This window comes from Mastomys coucha, chromosome X, assembly GCF_008632895.1.
Source record: "Mastomys coucha isolate ucsf_1 chromosome X, UCSF_Mcou_1, whole genome shotgun sequence".
Classification (NCBI taxonomy): domain Eukaryota; kingdom Metazoa; phylum Chordata; class Mammalia; order Rodentia; family Muridae; genus Mastomys; species Mastomys coucha.
In genome coordinates, this window is record NC_045030.1 from 86,606,235 (window position 1) to 86,627,384 (window position 21,150).

Sequence of the window (21,150 nt, forward strand, 5' to 3'; positions counted from 1 at the left end):
AACTCAGTTTTCCTAAGTGGGTCAGTGCTACAGATGCATTCAGTAACTAGTCATGTCATGGTAATTATATGTGTTCACATGTTTTCCTTTTGTAAGAATAAATAATTTGCTAAGTCACAGTTCCGTGTTTAAAAAGAAAATAATTTGCCTAGATACAGTCATTTGTAAACCTTAGCTTCAAATAAAGCCAGAGAATATTGTTAATAACTCAAAAAAGAATTTTTAGGCATGCTCATGAGAAGATGAGATAAATGAAGAAAAATAGTAGTTAATGAGCTTGCCCTGACTGTGGGTATTATAATTAGAACATTCTGAGTTGCCTTTAATGTTATAGTTACATATGTATTATTAGGCAAACTGTAAATTTTGCTATCTTACTGGGCTGGCAAATTTAAACAAAGTATATAGTTATTTTCTGACCTTTACTTCAAACATGTATTTACCATTACTTATGAGGTCCCATATTTTAATTCAGTTCACATATATAACAGGAAGTGATAGTGATCATGTTGTGGTAATTAGTATTTCTCTATCTTTAAATCCTATTCTTATATGTTGAGAACCAGTGACAGTTATTGCAAATAACCACAAAGTTTTCAAATTGAGCATTTCTTCTTTGTATCTATCTGTTTGTTTGCTACAGTTGTGCAGGAGCTCAGCAGAACCTCAGCCCTGGCTGTCAGTTGAGTTCACCAGTGCTCACATTATCTCCCCTCTTGCATAGGTCAGCAGGCCACCTGAACCATGTGTTTCTTCTGGCACATAAGCATAATAGGCTAATGCAACAACTCACGAGCAAACTAAGCTTCTCCATATGTCATATCCATTAACATTCCATTCACCACAATGGGGAGCATGGCCAAGTTGACATTCTTGGACCACAGAGATGCTCTCTCTTCTCAGCCTTTGGTCACTCTGGATACTGGTAAACTCCTTGCTGTCCTTTGAGCAAACCAAACACACTGGTCTCCCAGGAGCTTTGTAGTTGCTCTTCCTTTGTCTGTTGCTCTCTTTCCTGATATACCTATGTGAATCACATCTTCAAATAGTTAGTACTTTGGCTCAGATGCATCTCACTCTTGTCTTATTGTCCATCACTCCTTTGCATACCTACAATATTGATGAGGACCTCAAAGAAGACATTGGATCTCCTGAAGCTATAGTTATAAGCAGTTGGGAGCTACTAACATGGCTGTCTAAAACTGAACTCAGGTCCGATAAAAGAACAAGAAGCACTGCTGAGCCATCTCTCCAGCCCCTTAAATGTGGCTTTCTTGTGAAGGCATTACAAAAATAAACCTGTCCCAGTATCTAACAATTTAACAATACATTACTACTGCTTCATTCTTTAAAATATTTGTGAGCATATACTAATCATATAAAGTAATGAGTTTTATTATTGCATTTTTATAATAAGGACTTTGATCATATTTAGCATCACCCTTCTCTTTTATCTCCTCTCCCCTCTTTCTCTCCCTCTTCTCTGTGAGTGGTGTTATTCTATATCCAGGTTTCATTTAACTAGTTCACTCTTCAGTATAATCAGATATAGAATCTATTAAACGCTAAAATAGTTTTCAGTTAGCCTATTTGCTCTTTTTTCGTGCCTATATGCAACAAATCTGATTTCTGTTCTTACAAAGAGGTAAGGTAAAACATTCTGAGAAATCTGGAGGCTATTGAAAAAATTGATGATACAGATTATACTTGTTTATATACAATTCAGGATATATCCAGTGCTCTAAAAATATTAGAATGGTCATTAGATCAATATCTGGGTACATGCATAGCTCCCTGCATTCAAACTCCAACACCTCCAAAAATGTTTGAATGGATACAATTATCACTGTCACAAAAGCTTTCTATTAAAACAAGCCAATTTTGCATTTGAACTTAGATACTCCTTTTTGAGACACAGGTTAGCTTACCTGTAAAGATGAACTTAGCTGATATCATTAGCTTATACTTTACAGTTTAATCTTTGAAGTCATTCAAGAACAGTACTGCCAGTCACATCATTGAACTGTTCCTGGGTCTTACAATGAGATCCCAAGAACTCGGGTATGATGTAATTAAACTGTCAGATATATCGACATGATGCTGAGTGTTTCTGCTTGTTCTGATTTAATCTGTAAGACATACTGTCAGGAACATGGTCTTGCTGGCATTAAAAATGCCTCATGTTTCCAAGTTCAACAAAAATTTGCATCAGTGATGGAACAAAAAGATGTAATTGCCCCCACAATTGATGAGGGTTGTGTCTCTTCTTGTAATATATCATTCGTTCTGTGATGGTAGGTATTTAACTTTAATTTATTAAGAATAAATAAACTAGAAATACTCAATGCTACTTTTTTTCTGATCTGAATACAGAAACTTAAGGTGTGTGTGCATGTATGTCTGTCTGCATGTACACATATGTGTGCATGCATGTTGAGAAAAGAGAGGAAGGAAGAGGAATCTAGTCTCTTGCTTCTTTGTGCACTTCATTCTTCACAGTGTTTTCCTGTGTTTAGGATTTTAGTAGGATTTGCTCTGGCACGAGACTCAGTGAATCAGGCTTTTTATCCACCTCAGCTTCTTAACCTTCCATTCCAGGAATGACATGCAGACTCATGTCTGCCTAGAATATGATTTGTCTTAGCAATGAATCTTTCTGCTTGTGCTTTAAAAACAAGCCTGAAAATACAGGAATAAATGCAGGATTAGAATCTTAGCTGAAAATCCAAGCATGGCATAGACCAACGGAAATGAAAAGAATATGTAAATCATTTAATCACTACCTCCCTAGCCATTTCCCAGTCACATGTGACCATGAGCTTGTCCTTAATCCTGTTCATTATTTCTGACTTGCTTGAACAAGGTCTTGCTTTCAAAGTAACAATGCACTTAACAAACAGAGCTTAAACAGAAGTTATTTTCATGATTAGGAGATTGATTATCATAAAAAACAACTTTCAAAGAACCTTCAGAATTCAAGTTAGTTTGGTTTGCCCCCGACAAAATTTCCCCTTACTCAAAATGTTGGGCGAAGAAAGTCACTGATGCTCACACTATCTACAAATTCCAAATTCAAAAATGATAATGTAATTCCAAGTAAGAGTAAATTCCTCAGCATTCTATCTTTGATCCTTGCAATACTGATGTTAGTATTTATTAGTTCATGTACAATGTTTATTCCTTTTTTTATTGCATTTGACTTTAATGCTACTTCAGTTTTGTTGTCGTTCCTGTTAATGTGAAAGACTGAAAAACTTCATGTCCTCCGGTCTCTTATTAACTTTATGGAGTAAATTCAGTCTGCCATGTTCTTGTTTTTCTTTTGTGCCGAGGAAACACACTGCAAGTGTGTGATAATAATTGTTTCATCTCAAAGAAAAGTCTCACATTTGATAATGGGCTTGAAGAAAAGCTGTTTTATCGACTTTATGTTAATTCATAAGTATGATCACAAGTTTTCTTCCCCAAGAATAACAACACAGGTCAATTACCATGCGGATTTCCATGCATTAAGGAAGTAGTCACTAATTATGAAGCTGAAGATGTTGCTTGAAAAGTTTTTTGTTATGGTATTCGTGAGCAAGTAAAATGAACATGCAATGGTTTGTAAAATGTTATTGTGGCCCTTTGCTATGTCTGCATTTAGCAGAAATGTGATGGCTCTTGCTTGTTTTCCTTTTACTAAGGTGAGGAAGATCTTCTGAGTCCTCCCCAGGACACAAGCACAGGGTTAGAAGAAGTGATGGAACAACTCAACAACTCCTTCCCTAGTTCAAGAGGTAAGGACCCTGTACCTACAAGGGACTCAGACCTCACCATTCCCCTCCATTCTAACTGATGTGTTATTGTTTATTGGAAACCAACATGTACTGACAGAATGCCAATTTGGGTTCATGGTATGATTTTATTTTTAGTACAGATTTCTGGCTTAGTGTATTTTGAGTTCAAATACCTGTGTGATCAAATTGTTTCTAGAAGTAAGAATTCCTTTGTACTTCTAAAGTGTTTTACTTGGTTCACATGTTAGTTCAGGAGCTAATTATGTAGTACCTTTTATTTAAGAGCAGTTATTATGTGACTTTCACAGATGAGAAAATTAGTGCTGTGTGCTCCCTGTGTCAAAGATGGAAGGTTACAGTATGCCAAAGTGAGGCCCAGAAAATGCCTAGCAAGTGGTGGTGGGGGGGATTCTGGCTTGCAATCTGATGCCTTTGTGTTTGAAAATTGTATCATATGCCATCATTTTAATATCAGGATAATTAGATCTCCATAGGTAAGGTTATTGGCTTTTCAATTCCTTGCAATCAAAAGGCATTCTTTTTCTCTATCACATTGACTTTGTGCATTATTGCACTCCATACAAAAGTAAGACTATTTGTGCTTTATTGTACCCCATACAAAAGCACATAGAGTTTTCCTGCAGGTCCCTATGAGCCACAAACATCTTGCTTCTTCCAAAGAGATATTTTATGGCTCCTGATATGGTTTATTATCTGCCACAGTCACTGAACCTCCCCCCCTTTCCCCATTAACATATAAAAAATTTAAGGTCACATGTAAGCTGATAGAAGGAAAGCATAAAGCAAAATGGAGAAAACAGAAAGCTCCATGGCCAGTGCTTAGTTCCCCTAACGGACAACCTAGGATGGAAGGCTGATGGAAAATATGATGTTTCTGCTCTTCTTCTTAAGGGCAATGAGAAGGGCGAGGTTGAGTAGGGTGCTTGCCCTACCTTTTTGTTCAGTGTCAGTTAACAATGGCCATTTCTTAGCAATTTGATATGTGAGGGAAGATTGTGTAGTGCACATGAAAAGCAATAACGTTCTGGTAGAGCGTTGCTAAGAAACCATCAGGGAAGCTAATTTTAAATGTCTGTACCAACCATCTTTTCAATGCTGAACACCACTGATTGATTTTTAGCAGATGAAACTCTTTACCTGTCTTGCACTAACTCCTTGCCCCATCCTCATCCTAATTCTATTGGATATCTTCTCTTCTCAGATGTCATTATTTAGAATGAGAAGACCATAGACAAGCTTGGTAGAAAATAAAATACTTTCCCTTTTGCTATTATCACTTTGTCCTTGCAGATTCTACTAGTGTCCATGTGTAGCAGAGAAAGTATTAGAAATGCAAAGGAAGAACAAGTTCTTGGCTTTTGAAGCCATGTGGTTCCCAACATGGGGCAATAATACAATTTCTATAGTGAAGATATATTTTCCGTGAGTGAGTCCCTGAAGCATTCTGCTTCTTAAGACTTGTGTGGAAGTTTGTTCTTCAAGGTTGCCTGGCAGTTAGAGGTGTCAGGGCTTTCAGTCTCTACCATACATTTTATCTCCCCTTCCCTTTTTCTTAATGGTCATTGATGTGTTTCCTCCCAGCTTCATGAACTGCTGGCTCATTTCCCTGTTAAGGCCACCTGGATAATGTTGTTAAATTAGAACTTAATGAAGACAATGATCTATTGAAGGCTGATTTGCATGGCCTTATCAGATATTTGTGCCATTGGCTAAGTTTTTACTTAATCATAGTCTCACCAGAGAAAATTAACTCATTCCATAAAAGCAAACAAAACACTACATTGTAAGACAGTAAATAGCTAGTCTCAGAGTGTTTGACTAGATGTGTGCGTGTGTGTGTGTGTGTGTGTGTGTGTGTGTGTGTGTGTGTGTGTGGTGTGTGTACACTTGTGCTTGTGTTCCCTTTGCCTGTTAAATAGAATGAGCTGAATGAGGCAGAGACAGCTTACCATTTGGTACATGTGTTAGGTCGATATTAAGGAGAAGTTCCAGAGGACCTTGAATCTTGGGATTAAAGACTTCCAAATCAAAGACCTTTATAGGTCATCCAACAGTGTTTGATATTTAGAACAGTGACCATCAGTCTGATTTAACTATTTATTATGCATGTTTTATCACACACTGGGATACCGAAATAGTGTATATTGCGTATGTGCTTACATACATATACATAGAGGTATTTACTCACAGCGGTTTTACAAAACACATGTTTATAATCACATGTACATATAAATATCAGAAACAAATTTTTTTCTGAATCAGTGCTTTCTATACTACCTGTAATGTCTGCTGTTTCTGTTTAATTTATTCAGGAATAAAATGTTGGTTACAACTTGGTAAATTGATTTTATAATCCAGTGCTACAAAGTTTTCTTATCTATCTTGTGTCAGTTTTCCTTGCCCATGTATGTATCTTTTAAAAGTAAATTATTTTTTTGGACTCTGCAAGCTTCTACCCAAACTGAGCTAATGTCTTAGAGGACTTGGTAGTCTTCCTCTGACTCATCTGTCCACGTTCCTTTCATTGTATTACCAGAAACAAATGAAGTTCCTGGTTGATACAGATACTTCAGACAGCTGTTTCAGTAACTCAAAACAGATGTCAGAGCCAGAGGTCTGACATTTAGTGGAAATGTGTTATTAAATACCACCTTGTGGTTTGTTTTTCCCGGCTAGTTAATTTCCAACAGAGGAAAAGCTTTATTGTAGAAAGAAATTAAAACTGCCATATATTCAGAAAATAAACAGATAAAAGTGTGTTACTGTATGCCTTGAATTTACAACATCTGTTCCACCCCCTAAACCTGGACCAGAAGGTATCTAAACTTTACCTTTCATTTCCAGAGTGCTTAGAAGCACACAGAAGTTAGGTTCCTTTTTCATAGCCATTCAGCAGGTTAAATTAGGCCTCTGATATTATTGCTCAGCTGTTATTGAGATTAATAAATACAGAATGCTTCTCCGCTTAGAGCTAAACCATAGCCACCTCTATTCTGAATATTAGGCCATATAGACTGCAGCACACCCAAAGTGTACATGTGTGCACATTGAAGCCTATGATTTTATCTTTCCTCGTTAGTCTTTAGTTATAGATAGTTGTTAGTGAGTGCTCAGTGTACATTAGCCAGTTTCTGTCTGATCTGTTTATCTATCTATGACCTGCCCCTCTTTAAGTATATGTAAACACTGAATTAGAGCATCCTAGACATTCCCTACTCTAAAACACTTAGCATTATTGCATAGAAACACTGCATGAGTAGAGCAAGAAATACATATCATTTAAGATTAAGCACCTTACACCTTTTTTCATGTGTCTCTGATCAGTTAGTGGTCTTCAAATGTCGATTTCTTTGTACAAGGATGCACATTAATGAAAGAAGTGCTTTCTTAGTGATGTGGTATAGGACTTTCTAAAATGAAGTGCTCCCTTAAACAGACTAAAAAAACAATATCATATAAGACAATCTTAGTGCATAAGAAAATCAAGAAAATACTCCTATTTTAGGATTTCTTCTACCTCTAAAATTTCATGCTTACTGATCTATTCTCGAGAATATTACCACTAACAGCCCATGGTATCTTTTTTTTCTGTTTATGCTACTGCTGCCCACATAAGCTCACATACATTCTGCCAAATGCCCCAAGATAACTAACCTCGAAAACAGCTTTTTAAAACCGGCTATTTTTTAATATTGAAATTTTCTTCTGTAGCTCTTTTATGGGCAAGAAATAAAAAAAAATTAAACAAAATAGAAGGTGTAGGTCATTGCTGGAGCACATGCTTAGCATAAACAAGCACCTGAGTTCAATCCCCAGCATTAAAAAACAAAACAAACAAAAAGGTGGACAGGGTCTGGGGAAACAGCTCAGCAGATAAGAACATTGGGTTCTTTTCCAGAGAATTTGGGTTTGATTCCCAGCACCTATATGGTGACTCACAATCTTGCATAATGCCAGTTTCAGGGGTATCCAATGCCCTAATTCTGGACTCTGCAGGTACCAGACATGCATGTAGTACAGAGACATACATACAGGCAAAATACCCATGCACATAAAATAAAATCCAGTTTTTACAAGTAAGGCAGAAGCATAAGATACCACCACCACCCAGCATGCACCAGCGTTTCCTAGCCACACCCACAAAGGGTATGGTAAATTAGCCGTTTATACTAGAGACCCACAATCTACAAATTTTGAGCCCCGTCAGGCCCACTACTATTTATAGGAATGAAGGTTATTGGGACATAGCCATATCCATTCATTTGTATAGAACTCATGGTTTCTCTAAAAGCATAGTAGTAGTTACCATGTTGAGTAGTTGCTACAGTGACTATGTGGCTCATAAATCTGGAAGTATTTAACCACCTAGTCCAAAGGACTTTGCAGAAAGGACTATGTGGAGAAAGTTCGGTCAGCCGTACTTTGCTTTTCTCTTGTGTCCATTCAGACTCCTTACATGTGCACACCTGTAAGCTACATGGCTCAGCTTTCCAGATCAGCAAAGCTGCGGAGATGCATTGTTTTGTGCATGTATATCTGTACAGCAGAAAGCCTGCACATTCAGGAAGGTAGAGCCATTTGAATCATGTTTGAGTAGTAGTAAAATAGAAACCCCAAAATGATTATCAACCTTAAATCCTAACTCTTTGCTTTTTCTTAAACCACTAGTGAGCTAAGAAAGCTGAGGGCACCTAGAAGACAATAATTTTTCTCAATTCTTTCTCTGAATCCATGAGTTCCAGTCAATAATCTCAAATTCTTGTTGCTTCAGGAAACTAGACTTCCCCAGACCCAACTAAGCCCCTGATTTATACCTAGGCCTGCCCCAACACACCTCCCTTTTCTTGTGATTCATTTCCTGATAACATACCACATCGCCAGAAGGACACCCTAGCTAAAGATCTATGGAAACATTCTAAAGGACATATTTATGAAATAAAAACTTCAAGTGGATACTTGCATTTTAAAATGTTGCAACCAAGGAATTTGTATTTTGTCAGTGAGGAACTATCTTTAGTACAGTGAAAAACATTGATTTCTAGCTGGAGAAAAGAGGCCTTTTCTTTTCTTTTGAGGCTTTTTCTTTTGAGCTTATAGATAACTAGGTGTCAACAGAAGATTTGGAGAGAAATTAGGGTTTCATACAATATGAATTCTGAAAAAGTACTCAGGATAGATCAAATACTGATAACTGCATCATTTTCAGCAATAACCAGTTGACAATTACCTGAATATAGCTCAGTATAAAATTAATAAAGATCTATAACCTTGGTCACAATAACATTTTGAAAGTAAATCATATAGTTCTCTTACAACTCTGTCCTTGCTAATGTTCTGAAGTCTAAAAGTAAACTTTGGAATGTAACATCTAAGGCAGCAGTTCCCAACCTGTGGGTAGCAAACCCTTTTGGGGTCAAAGGATCCTTTCACAGAAGTTGCATATCAGATATTCTACATATCATATATCGACATTATGATTTATAACTAGTAAAATTACTGTTATGAAGTAATAACAAAATACTTTTGTGGTTGGGGTCTCTACCACATGAGGAACTACATAAGGGGTTGCATCATTCTGAAGGTGGAGAGCCACTGTAGAGGTAGTACTAGTATCCAGATTACTCCCAAACTGGCCCCATCAGCACACGCTCCTCTACGAGAAGACAGGACAAACTATTCCCTAGCGTATAGAGGCCATGGCTTCTGTGGGGTCCTGCTTTGACCCACAATCAGTAACTTTTGATGTTTTAATACATCGATTGTCAAGTCAAAAATAGATTATGAGACTACTGAATGTCAAGCTTGAGATCCTATTATCATTGCCCTTGAAAACAATGGCCCCATTTGTCAAATTCCTATTCTGTGTGATTTTCATCCAGTTTAATGTGTGAAATTTATGGATACTACAAATTATGTCTTTTGGGTCCTGTTATCTGTTTACACTGATTTTAAGTGTATGTAAAGGTTATTTGACTAGATGTGTCTGTGGGATTTTCTGTTTCTTTATTATTTTTTTTCCTCTAAGGGAGTAAATGAATTGTCACCTCAATATCTGTTTGGAAAAAGAAGCAAATTTGTATATAAAACTGTATATTTATGCGTGTTTTATTTTTCCTTTCTGATCTATCTGCCTCTTCCTCTCTCTATTATTAAAGGAAGAAATGCCCCTGGAAAGCCAATGAGAGAGGTTAGTGAGACTCGGGCTCACAGCCATGGCTTCTGTCTGTCTCATCCTGCTTTCTGTGTCTGGCCTTTGTGTAAGAACTGTGTGTGTGCGCACGCGCATGTGTGTAATACACATTCTGTCATCATGTGAGGATGGAAGCCGCCTCTCCACTTGCAACTCATGAGGAGAATTCCTCAAATGTTCATTGCTGTTGTCATCTCCATGACGACAGCAGCAGGGGTGGGGGCAACTGGAGTCTCTCAAATATGGCAATCCTTTCTAGTGCCTAGGTTGGAATCTTACAGTTCACACCTGTTGTCATCTGTACCACAAACAGAATATTCAAAATAAGTTTCACCTTGAACATTATTGATGAATCATAAAGCTTCCTTCCATTTCCAGAACCTGAGCATTTTCTGCCAGGGTCTTTGGGTTTTATTATTCTGAGATGATTACTACCTTTTATTTTGTTTTGTTTTTCTCCTCTTTTCCTGGTTCCTACACTTCTTCATTTCCATTTTAGCTAAGGTTTGTTTGAGCATGTATTGTGTGCCAAGCACTGTTGTGGGCAGTTGCCATTTATTTTCCTATCGTGTAATCTTCATGACAAACCTTTGAGGTAGGTATTCTTCTGAACTCTATTTTTCATACTTAAGGTAACTGAATCACAGAATGTGTAAGCAAAGTGTCCAGAGTGGCAGAGCCAAAGGAGAAATCCAGGAAGTATGGCTTCAAAGCGACATTAGTAGCCTCAGTGCTGAAAAGGCTACATCGTCTCAACATTCCCTTTAGAAGACTGGCTTTTTTATTTGGCATTTGGATCCAAACAGAATAGTAACCCATTAGGTTAAAAAATGAATGTTGGGGATTTGATGTGTTTTTTCAATCTTTTAAAGGGTTGAAATGAGTAAGGTACAGCATTAACACTGAATATACTTTGAGTTTTTACAGTGAAAGCTGCTTCTTCATCTTATACTATTATCTGAACATGGACTTACCTACTCCAGTGACCACTGAGTGACAAATGTATTAAGTGTCAGTCCAAGTAGAATAAGATTGCCCTAACCAAGATTTTCATGTGAAGGAGGGAGTCAGGCAAGCTCTCCTAAGAGATGCCAATGGCATGTGCTGTTCTGAGAGATAAGCTGGACAGGTAGAATGATCTTGCATATTATCTGCATCTTTAGCACAGAGATATTCAAGTAGGCACTGATACATTTAAACATAAGCAGTCATGTGGCTGGAGAGATGGCTCAGCAATTAAGTGCTCTTGCAGAGGACCCACGTTCAATTCCCAATACTGTTTGTTATCCCGAGGCTCAAATCCACCTGTAACTCCATCTTCAAGGGAACCAATAAGCCTCCGTGGGCACCTACAAATACCACCTCTAACAAGTACACATAGTTAAAAAACATTAGAAAATAGTATAAATATTTTAAAAAAAACTAAGTAGCCATACTAGAAATTCTGTCAATCCTATGCAATTATAATAAATGTCATGGTTCTCAGTATGTCTACACTGATGTCCTTTCAAAAAGTGGGAAGAGAATTCCAGGGAGGAGAAGTTCAGAAAATTTGAATCAGTGATGCATTGAATGCTCCTGACTCATGTACTTAGTCTTTGTGACTTCTTGGTTAATTTTAATGGTAAGTGCCCACCTTCAGTTTTAACATTGTTTTGTGGAAAAGAAATGTACCCTAACGTTAAGTTCCTGAGCATGTTTTATTCATGAATAAATATTTTTAAAGTCCAGTAGATTGAATTGAATCAGTGACTACTACCCGAGATGCAGGATAGTGAGATTGGCTCCCAGATGTCACAACAGTATCACAGCTATAGTAACATATAGCTATGAAAACACCCTAAACTCACGTTAAGGCCAAATATTTTATTTTCAGAGATGAAGTTACAGAGAGGAAAAGATAAGCCTATTTTGCTGTGGTAGTCTCGCTTTTCTTTGGCCAATTGAATGCTAACCATTTATTTGGGAATTGTATTTAAAAAAAAAAAAAAAAAAAAAAAAAAAAAAGAGTGCCAGATTGCTGTTGAGGTCTTGGATCTTTGCCAGAAAGTCTCAATTCCAATCACTGTGGAAAACAACTCCCTTAGGCAGTGGTGGCATGTGAGACTAAATGTGTTGCAGTTAGTGCCAACTTGGAAACACATAAAACTGTCCTAATGTTCAGCCCATGGTGCCTTTGTGTTCAATAATCCTTGCTTAAGAACGGATTAAATTAATACTTTCTATAGACGTATTTTTGTGTCACACTGTGCCCAAAGCCCATTGCTATTGCTTGATTCCTGGCTGCTTTTGGAGCTCTTGCATTTATAGTATGATATTTGGATGTTATCTTTATATTTTTGTCAAGTACAGTTAATGACCTCACTGTACCTTCCATTACGCAAAAGATAGTATAACCATGATACATGTAAATTTATGTCCTACATCCTTGTTTTAGCCCTCCAGTGGATTGAGATTTAACTCTTTGGGTCAGTATTTTGTCAAAGATAATGATTTTGGTTTTATTTTTGCTTGCTTTCTGTATCCAATAAAACTTCAATAAAATTAGAATCATTATTCTAATGAAATGGGTATTTATTATATTACCAAATATATAATGCCATAATGTAATGTTGAAATAGCAAGCCTTCTCTAAAAAGTTCTTATTTTTTTTTTGCATAAGGATCATCATAAAGACTCTTACCAGCACTAAACAGCTTAAGCAGGTTAATACAACCCAACATTTTATGCTAGTATGTGTAGTATATTAAGAATAATGAACCTTTATTTCTGCTGACAAAGTTTTGAATTGCAGATACTCCCTAGAACAAATACTTCAAGATAGTCAAGTGTTTCTTCCAGGTAATAACGAAACTCTATTTTAAAGACTAGAAGTATCCCTAGGAGATATAGACTATCAGTACAATTATTTAGTTTACTACCTTTTAAACTGCAATATATACTCCCTAACCAATAGCCTTTAAAAGTTAGTTTTGATTATCTGCAAATTGATGAGAAAAAAACCAAAGTATTCCCTATTCTGTTTATATCTTAAAATGTCTCATCTAGCTACTAGGTAGTATCCTTGAGTCAGATGTGTGTCATAAGGTATGTTTAGCATCCTATTCACAGCCAGGTTAGTAGAATATTTATTACTGGCTTTGATCTATTTATTTATTTATTTATTTATTTATTTTTGGTTTTTTCCAAGACAGGGTTTTTCTGTGTAGCGCTGGCTGTCCTAGAACTCACTCTGTAGACCAGGCTGGCCTTGAACTCAGAAATCCACCTGCCTCTGCCTCCCTGGCTTTGGTAAGCTTGCTAATAATCCAAAAGTTGCATTTACTCCATCTACTTTGAAGTGTGTGTGAGTAATTGTGCAGCTCGCGCAGGGCTGCTGTACAGTGAAAAGTAGAGGGGACTCCCTCCAAGCTCTGAATATCACGAGTGTGTTTGCACTCTGAAATTCACAGAACGACAAAGGAACGCACTATGACTTCCTGAATTTTTGTTTGCATTTTTCATTTGTTGGTTGTTTTTTAAAGATGGTAATCTCACTGTGTAACCCAATGGTGGCCTTGAATTTGACATCTTCTTCTAGAGTACCAGGATTACAGGCATACACTACTATACTTGGTTTTCCTATGTTGAATGAACACACACACACACACATATATATATATGTTCATATATATATTTATATATACATATATATGTTTATATATATATTTGTGTATTTATATATATATATACATATATATGTATGTGATTTCAGTTTTTACTGACATTGGCCTACTTTATGAATAGGACATATGCTCTGTTAAACATTTTAGCATTTGAGTCTCAACCAAAATCCAAAGAAATTTTTTAAAACTCATTAGCCCTTGACGAAATTCTCTGCAGTAATAAAATTCAAAGAGATTTACAAACTTAGCCATCTTAATATAAATGCTTCAGTGGCATTAAACATTTAATAAATCTTGAATTTATCTGGTACCATTATTATATAAGTGCTTGCTCATGAATCTTCTAATTCTTCCATATTTTGTTTAACATATATATCTCTTGAAATAAACATTAAAACAGAATACATGTTCTGGTTTATCTTTACATTTGATTGGGATTTTAGCAATTGTGAGACTCTATTCAGCTGATATGTAGGAAGGTAGTAGTGGCCTAATAAAGTATCTCATTTCCAAGAGCAATACTTGAAAAAGAGAATGACTTACCAAGGTTGAAGAATTAAAGGAAGACTCATAATATATGGGACATATACCAAAAAGAGAGCTGTAGAGTACATCTCAGATTATTTTACTCCAGGTGTTAGTTTTGCTAGTGTACCCACAGATATTATGCTCTTGATCCCATGTTGGGGGATAAATGCCAGGTCATGCCATATTATTATGAAAGGGCTATTTTGATAGTTAACCCTCATTTAGTAGTCGAGCAGAGATGGATCTCCAAATCTTTGTACTACACGTAGGTCATATTATAATTAGGCTGCAGAGTAATTTGGAGCATAAAGTGGTTTTTATTATGAAGCTTTCTAATTTATATGGGAGCAGTGTACAAAAAGGTCGAATCAAGAATTTATTTTTCAGCCCAAGTAAAAGCAGAAAGAAAATAGTCATGTCCACCATAGCATGGTTATTCTTCACAGGCTTGAAGCAGCCAGTAAATGACAATTTTATGTGGTAGTCAGGGTCACTGTGCTGGTAATGGTGATTTTAGCAGGCAGAGAAGGTGGTAGTGATTTGATAGTAAAAGTATAGAATATACAACAGAATAAACACAACTATAATAAATACAACAAAGTGTGAAAAGTGTGTGCCATTGTACATCTTTCTTGGTGATGAGAGCCTTGTACCTGTCTATGAAGTCCCTTTGAGATGTGTTAGGAAGATGAATGCATCAATTTACATTTTTCCCCATCAAATGACATCGTGCTGATCCAGCATTAAGCTAAATACTAACACCATGCATTGCTTCATTAACAAGGCTTTGCTTCTTGTTAGAAGTGGGTAAAAATGGACTGTGTTCTGTATACCTTCAATGCAGCTTCTGTGTTGTCTTTTCCTGAAATGGTAATGACTCCCCATAGTGGCAACCAGGGGTACAATACCTGCACACTCTGTAAACCCTTTCTTTCTCTTTGTTTTCCAGGACACAATGTAGGAAGCCTTTTCCACATGGCAGATGATTTGGGCAGAGCGATGGAGTCCTTAGTTTCAGTCATGACAGATGAAGAAGGAGCAGAATAAATGTTTTACAACTCCTGATTCCCGCATGGTTTTTATAATATTCGTACAACAAAGAGGATTAGACAGTAAGAGTTTACAAGAAATAAAATCTATATTTTTGTGAAGGGTAGTGGTACTATACTGTAGATTTCAGTAGTTTCTAAGTCTGTTATTGTTTTGTTAACAATGGCAGGTTTTACACGTCTATGCAATTGTACAAAAAAGTTAAAAGAAAACATGTAAAATCTTGATAGCTAAATAACTTGCCATTTCTTTATATGGAACGCATTTTGGGTTGTTTAAAAATTTATAACAGTTATAAAGAAAGATTGTAAACTAAAGTGTGCTTTATAAAAAAAAGTTGTTTATAAAAACCCCTAAACACACACACAGACACACATGCACACACAGACATACACACATACACACAGACACACACACACACACACACACTCACTGAGGCAGCACATTGTTTTGCATTACTTTAGCGTGGTATTCATATGGAATTCATGATGTTTTTTTCTTTTTCTTGCATATTAAAGATAGGAGTTCCTTGAACCCCACCATATAACTGCTTCATATTGCTCTTTTGAGAATTGTTGACTGAGTGGGGCTGGCTATGGGCTTTCATTTTATACATCTATATGTCTACAAGTATATAAATACTATAGGTATATAGATAAATAGATATGAAATTACTTCTTCAAATGTTCTTGCCACTTCCTAATGGAAATAAATTGCTTCTAGTCATCTGGACTCATCTGCTTGGGCAAGAGTGAATTTTCCCTGGAGCGCGAAGCCAGGAGAATACTACCACAGTAAAATATTGTCTATGGCTCCAGATGTTTCTAGTTTTAAACTTTCCACTGACAGCTAGAACATTCATTTTTTTAAAGGAACATGCGAATGAATACACAGGACTTACTATATCATAGTATTTTGTTGGTTGATATACTCAACTTCCTACTGCTGGGTTAGATTTAATGATGTTTCTACAATAGAACATCAGAAGACATTTTTAATTCCCAAGCAGGAGGAGGAAGATGGTAGGAGCTAAAGGTTGTAGCTCCTCAGTCAATTCTTATGAGGGGAGCAACAACTCTGTAAAAGAATGGATGAATATTCACAACTATACATATAAACATCTCTATAATTACAACTAAATTGTTCTACCCTCTTCGTAAACTCAACCTGAAGTGGGTGGTTTTGTTGTTGTTGTTGTTGATGATGATGATGAATTTTAGATTTTAGATTTTTGGGTTTTTTTTCATTGTGATGATTTTTTTAAATGCTGCAAGACTTAGGATTATTGGTAAGAAAGTAACCCAATCACATTGTGACCCTGGTGAATATCAATCCAGACGCCCATCAACTGCATTTGTCTCCTTTGCATTGGTTTTCATGCAAGTAACTCTACACAGGTTTGTGAGTGAGAAGGCACAGCAGTTGGAAAGTTTCGAGAGCAAAAGCCTCTCCAGACTCTCTGGTATGTTTGATGGGCTGAAGTGTCTAAGCAAATGCAAGTCATTGAACCAGGAGAAAAGGTGAAACAGAAAGCTAAGGACTGGTAGGAAAAGCTTTACTTCCTCTCATGTCAGTTTATCCCTCTTAGCATCTAAAGAGCATTCTCTCAATAGAAATCACTGTCCTATTATTTTGCAAATCTGTTACCTCTAACTTCAAGTGTAATTAACTTCTAGCGAGTGAGTTTCATCCATTATTAATTGTACTTAACATCAAACACAGCTTCTCATGCTATTTCTACCTCACTTTGGTTTTGGGGTGTTCCTGGTAATTGTGCACACCTAATTTCACAACTTCACCACTTGTTTGTTGTGTGGACACCAGTCTCCTTTTTTCATTTATAATTTCCAAAAGAAAACCCAAAGCTCTAAGATAACAAATTGAAATTTGGTTCTGGTCTTGCTTTTTCTCTCTCCTTTATGTGGCACTGGGCATTTTCTTTATCCAAGGGTTTGTTTTCACCAAGATTTAAAACAAGGGGTTCCTTTCCATCCTACTAAGAAGTTTTAAGTTTTATTCTAAAATCCAAGGTAGATAGAGTGCATAGTTTTGTTTTAATCTTTTCATTTTATCTTTTAGATATTAGTTCTGGAGTGAATCTGTCAAAATATTTGAATAAAAACTGAGAGCTTTATTGCTGATTTTAAGCATAATTTGGACATCATTTCATGTTCTTTATAACCACCAAGTATTAAACTGTAAATCATAATCAGTGTAACTGAAGCATAATCATCACATGGCATGTATCATCATTGTCTCCAGGTACTGGATTCTTACTTGAGTATCATAATAGATTGTGTTTTAACACCAACACTGTAACATTTACTAATTATTTTTTTAAACTTCAGTTTTACTGCATTTTCACAACATATCAGACTTCACCAAATATATGCCTTACTATTGTATTATATTACTGCTTTACTGTGTATCTCAATAAAGCACGCAGTTATGTTACAAAAAAAAGACCTGTTGGTTGGACTGTTGTAGTTTATTTTTTTCTTTTAAGTTACTTCATTTCTCTTTCTATGCATTTTTCTTTTGGGGTGGAGGGTATCACTGTATTGCATGGGTGCCCTTGAACTCCTAGATTCAAGTGTTCCATCCTGCTGTAGCCTCTGAAATAGCTGGGGCTGCAAGGTCATGCCCTGATTTAATTTCTAAATACATAACATATTTATGTATTCAAGAACTCTTAAGAATATATACAGACTGTGTGTGTATATATATATATATATATATATATATATATGCACACATATAATGATATAAATAGAACCTGCATTTAACTACACAAGTCAATAACATAAAAGCAGAAAAGGGACTATTTGGGCGGGGCAAGGGGACTCTTGAGGGGAGAGGATAGATTAATGATGGTAGTGAGAAGGAATTTGAGCAAGGCACAATGTTATATATGTGTTGCGGGAAGAATAAATGAATCCACCCAGCAAACTCTCTTTCCAGAAGGTCCACATTCTAGTGCCAGTACTGTCTGGACACAACACTATGTCTTCGCGGGTTCTTGCTATTTTCTCCCAGCTAGCAGCAACATCTTGGTCACATGCAATGCTTTACAACCCCTACAATCATTCATCTAGCGCCTAGTACCAGGTAAAGCATGACTCTTAAGGCTTAATTATCTAATCAGGTTTATATAATAATAACAATTACAAGATGCCAATACAATAATTTCAGTGCCAAATGATAAAGCCAATGTTTTGACCCAATTAATCCATTTTGTAAAAACCTTAGCTTGGTTGTTATAACCACGTGGGGTCTGAATCGTCATCTTCCTCTGCATCCATGATGAAGATCTTCACCCCCTTCCAGCTCTCTGCCCTTTTTCCTCCTCCATTTCTAGCTCCATCTCTCTATTCCTGTCCAATCACAGGCCTGTCACTGCCTTAATGTGATTGTACAGAGAAAATGCAGCAACATATATGTATGACAGTGTCATAATGAAAGCCATTATTTCAGACACTAAAACAATTGATTTACATTAAAAAATACAGGCATGACAGTGCAGACCCTGTAATATCAGCACTCAAAAGACAAAGGCAGGAAGGTCACCTTAAAGTCAAGACAAGCCAAATCTACCTCAGGAGTCTTGGGTCAGCCAAGGCCACATAGTATAAAGAAAACAAAACAAAACAAAACATACTGTCTCAAGAAAACAAAACAAAACCCAGCACGGTGTATATGTACTTCATTCATGTGCTATGTGTTAATCCCAGTGTGCAGTGCTATGAGGCATTTATGATTGTCCAAAGACAACAATGTATGTCATTCCTCATCTTTCACCTGGTATGAGACAGTCTCTTTGCTTTTCACCACTTTGGATGCCAGGTGGGTTGTCCTGCAAGCTTCTAAGGATTCTTCTGCCTTTCATCTCACCATAGGAGAACTGTAATTACAGGCGTGGAATATTTGCACCAGGCTTTACATGTGTTTTGGAATTTAAACTCATTTAATCATGCTTGTATGGCAAACACTTTACCTACTGAGCCATCTTCTCATCCCCTTGAGATATTTCACTGTCAGTTTGTAAAATGTTTTCTCATACTCTCCTTCCAAGTCATACATATTCTAATATATATAAACTATTTTATTCAGGGCATTCTTGTGGCATATGTTCATTTTCAGTCTTTGCCATTGAAAGTAGCAAACAATATTACACATGTCCTGTTCCATCATTCCACTTATATACAAATGTATACATCGGTTCAAATGAAATTGCAGGATCAAAGGCAAACCATTGTAACTTGACAGATAAGTTGGTTTTTTTCTGTTTGTTTTAGCAATTAAACCAGCTTGAAATTTGCCCCTTACTCCTTAAGAGAATTTCATCTCTCTATCAATTGTTAATTGCACAAGACCTCTGGATATGTGAATGGTAGGTGAGGGACCATAAATGATGTCTCAGAACGAGGTCTCGGGAGGTTTCTGCAAACATGGTGATGACTACCACCACAGAGACTCCGTTTCCAATCTCTGTCCCACTGTGCTTCTTCTATTAGCAATGAAGATGACAAGGAGATGAATAGCAATGCCCCAATCAGGGTCAAATGCTTGTGGGCAACTGAATACATGGTACAACCAATTCCAATGATTTTAAAATAATAAGAAATGATGCAATTCAAGAGTGATGTGCAAGTGGCAACTGTGCTAGGAATCACGTGCTAACTTGGGGTGGGGTGCAGAGTAATGAAACCACCAGAGTGACTGCTGCATTGAAAGGGTATAGAGGAGACCACATACCAAGATCATTGTCAGCCTGTTTGAATAAATGATACATCCCTCCTCTACTATCCAAACATGCTTTTTCTACAATACTCAGACTAGCTGTTAACATAACAACTGAGGACTCTTCAGCCTTATGCTGTATCTGAAACAACAGTGTAGATGACTCTAAGGAGTTCAGTTGGCTTTCCATTCTATTCTTTGCACATGCTGAAGGGGACAGAATTAATAAAGTTCAAAATTAAAGCGGATCAAGCTGGCGCAGATTGTGCACCAGCAAGCAAAATGTGTGTCTGGAGGAAAGCACCGAGACGAATGCATGTGTTGTGTGGAACTGTGATGGGATTTCCTGCATTTGTAATGCTCTAATGGAGGAGTGAATACAAAGGCAAGCACTTGCACATAGAAAGATTGTTCCTTCAGATTAAGTGGAGGAAGGAATTCAAAGCTTTCCTACAGTAGCAAAACCATGGGAGTGGAAACCACAACTCATTCAATGCCTCTTGAATCTCAAGGTGTTGCTATTGCACAGACTGATGACACGTTCCAGAGAATCCAAAACAAACACAATAACTATTGTGAATATAGGAAGTCTGAGATTTCTGGAAGTGGTTTTTAGGTACAGAAAAAGACTTAGTAACTCTCAAAGCCTTTATACACATATAAGTAATATATATATTTGTGCAAGTACTTAGCTCTTCTGTTAACTTTATTTTGCAATAATTCAAACTTAAGAAAAATGGAAACAACAGTACCAAAAACCCTCATGCACCCTTTGAATCAATTGTTTACAATTACATTGTATACTTTATGATTCACTTGACAGAAAGATGAGATCACACACACACACCTACACACACACACACCTACAACTGATTTGTAAAGGATCCATTTACACTTAAATACTTCTTACCCACATTCTAAAAGCTAGTATGTTCTATTGCATAACCATAGTGCACTCATTAAAGCATTAGCACCACATAGTCCTATCATTGACTTGACTACCTATACCCAAATATCACTTTTCTTCATATGTTTTATTGTTCCGTGGTGGTTTTCTTTCTTTCTGGCCTAGGACCTACTCCACAATTTCGTGACATTTAGATGTCATGTTTCTTTAATCTCCTTTGATCTGGAACAGCTTCCCTGTCTTCCCTGTCTTTAAAGACCTTGACACTTT

The 21,150-nt window shown here is 36.7% G+C and overlaps 1 protein-coding gene across 1 annotated transcript in view; it reads left to right on the forward strand.

Annotated features, from left to right (window-relative positions):
* Positions 1-17,698, forward strand: part of Dmd (dystrophin) — a 2,056,279-nt gene extending 2,038,581 nt beyond the window's left edge. Inside the window, exons 76-78 of the mRNA XM_031364700.1 lie at positions 3,687-3,779; positions 9,956-9,987; positions 15,133-17,698. Of these exons, the coding sequence (XP_031220560.1) occupies positions 3,687-3,779; positions 9,956-9,987; positions 15,133-15,144 (137 nt within the window). The 3' untranslated portion in view covers positions 15,145-17,698. The remainder of the gene's footprint in view (positions 1-3,686; positions 3,780-9,955; positions 9,988-15,132) is intronic.
* The last annotated feature ends 3,452 nt before the right edge of the window (positions 17,699-21,150 follow it).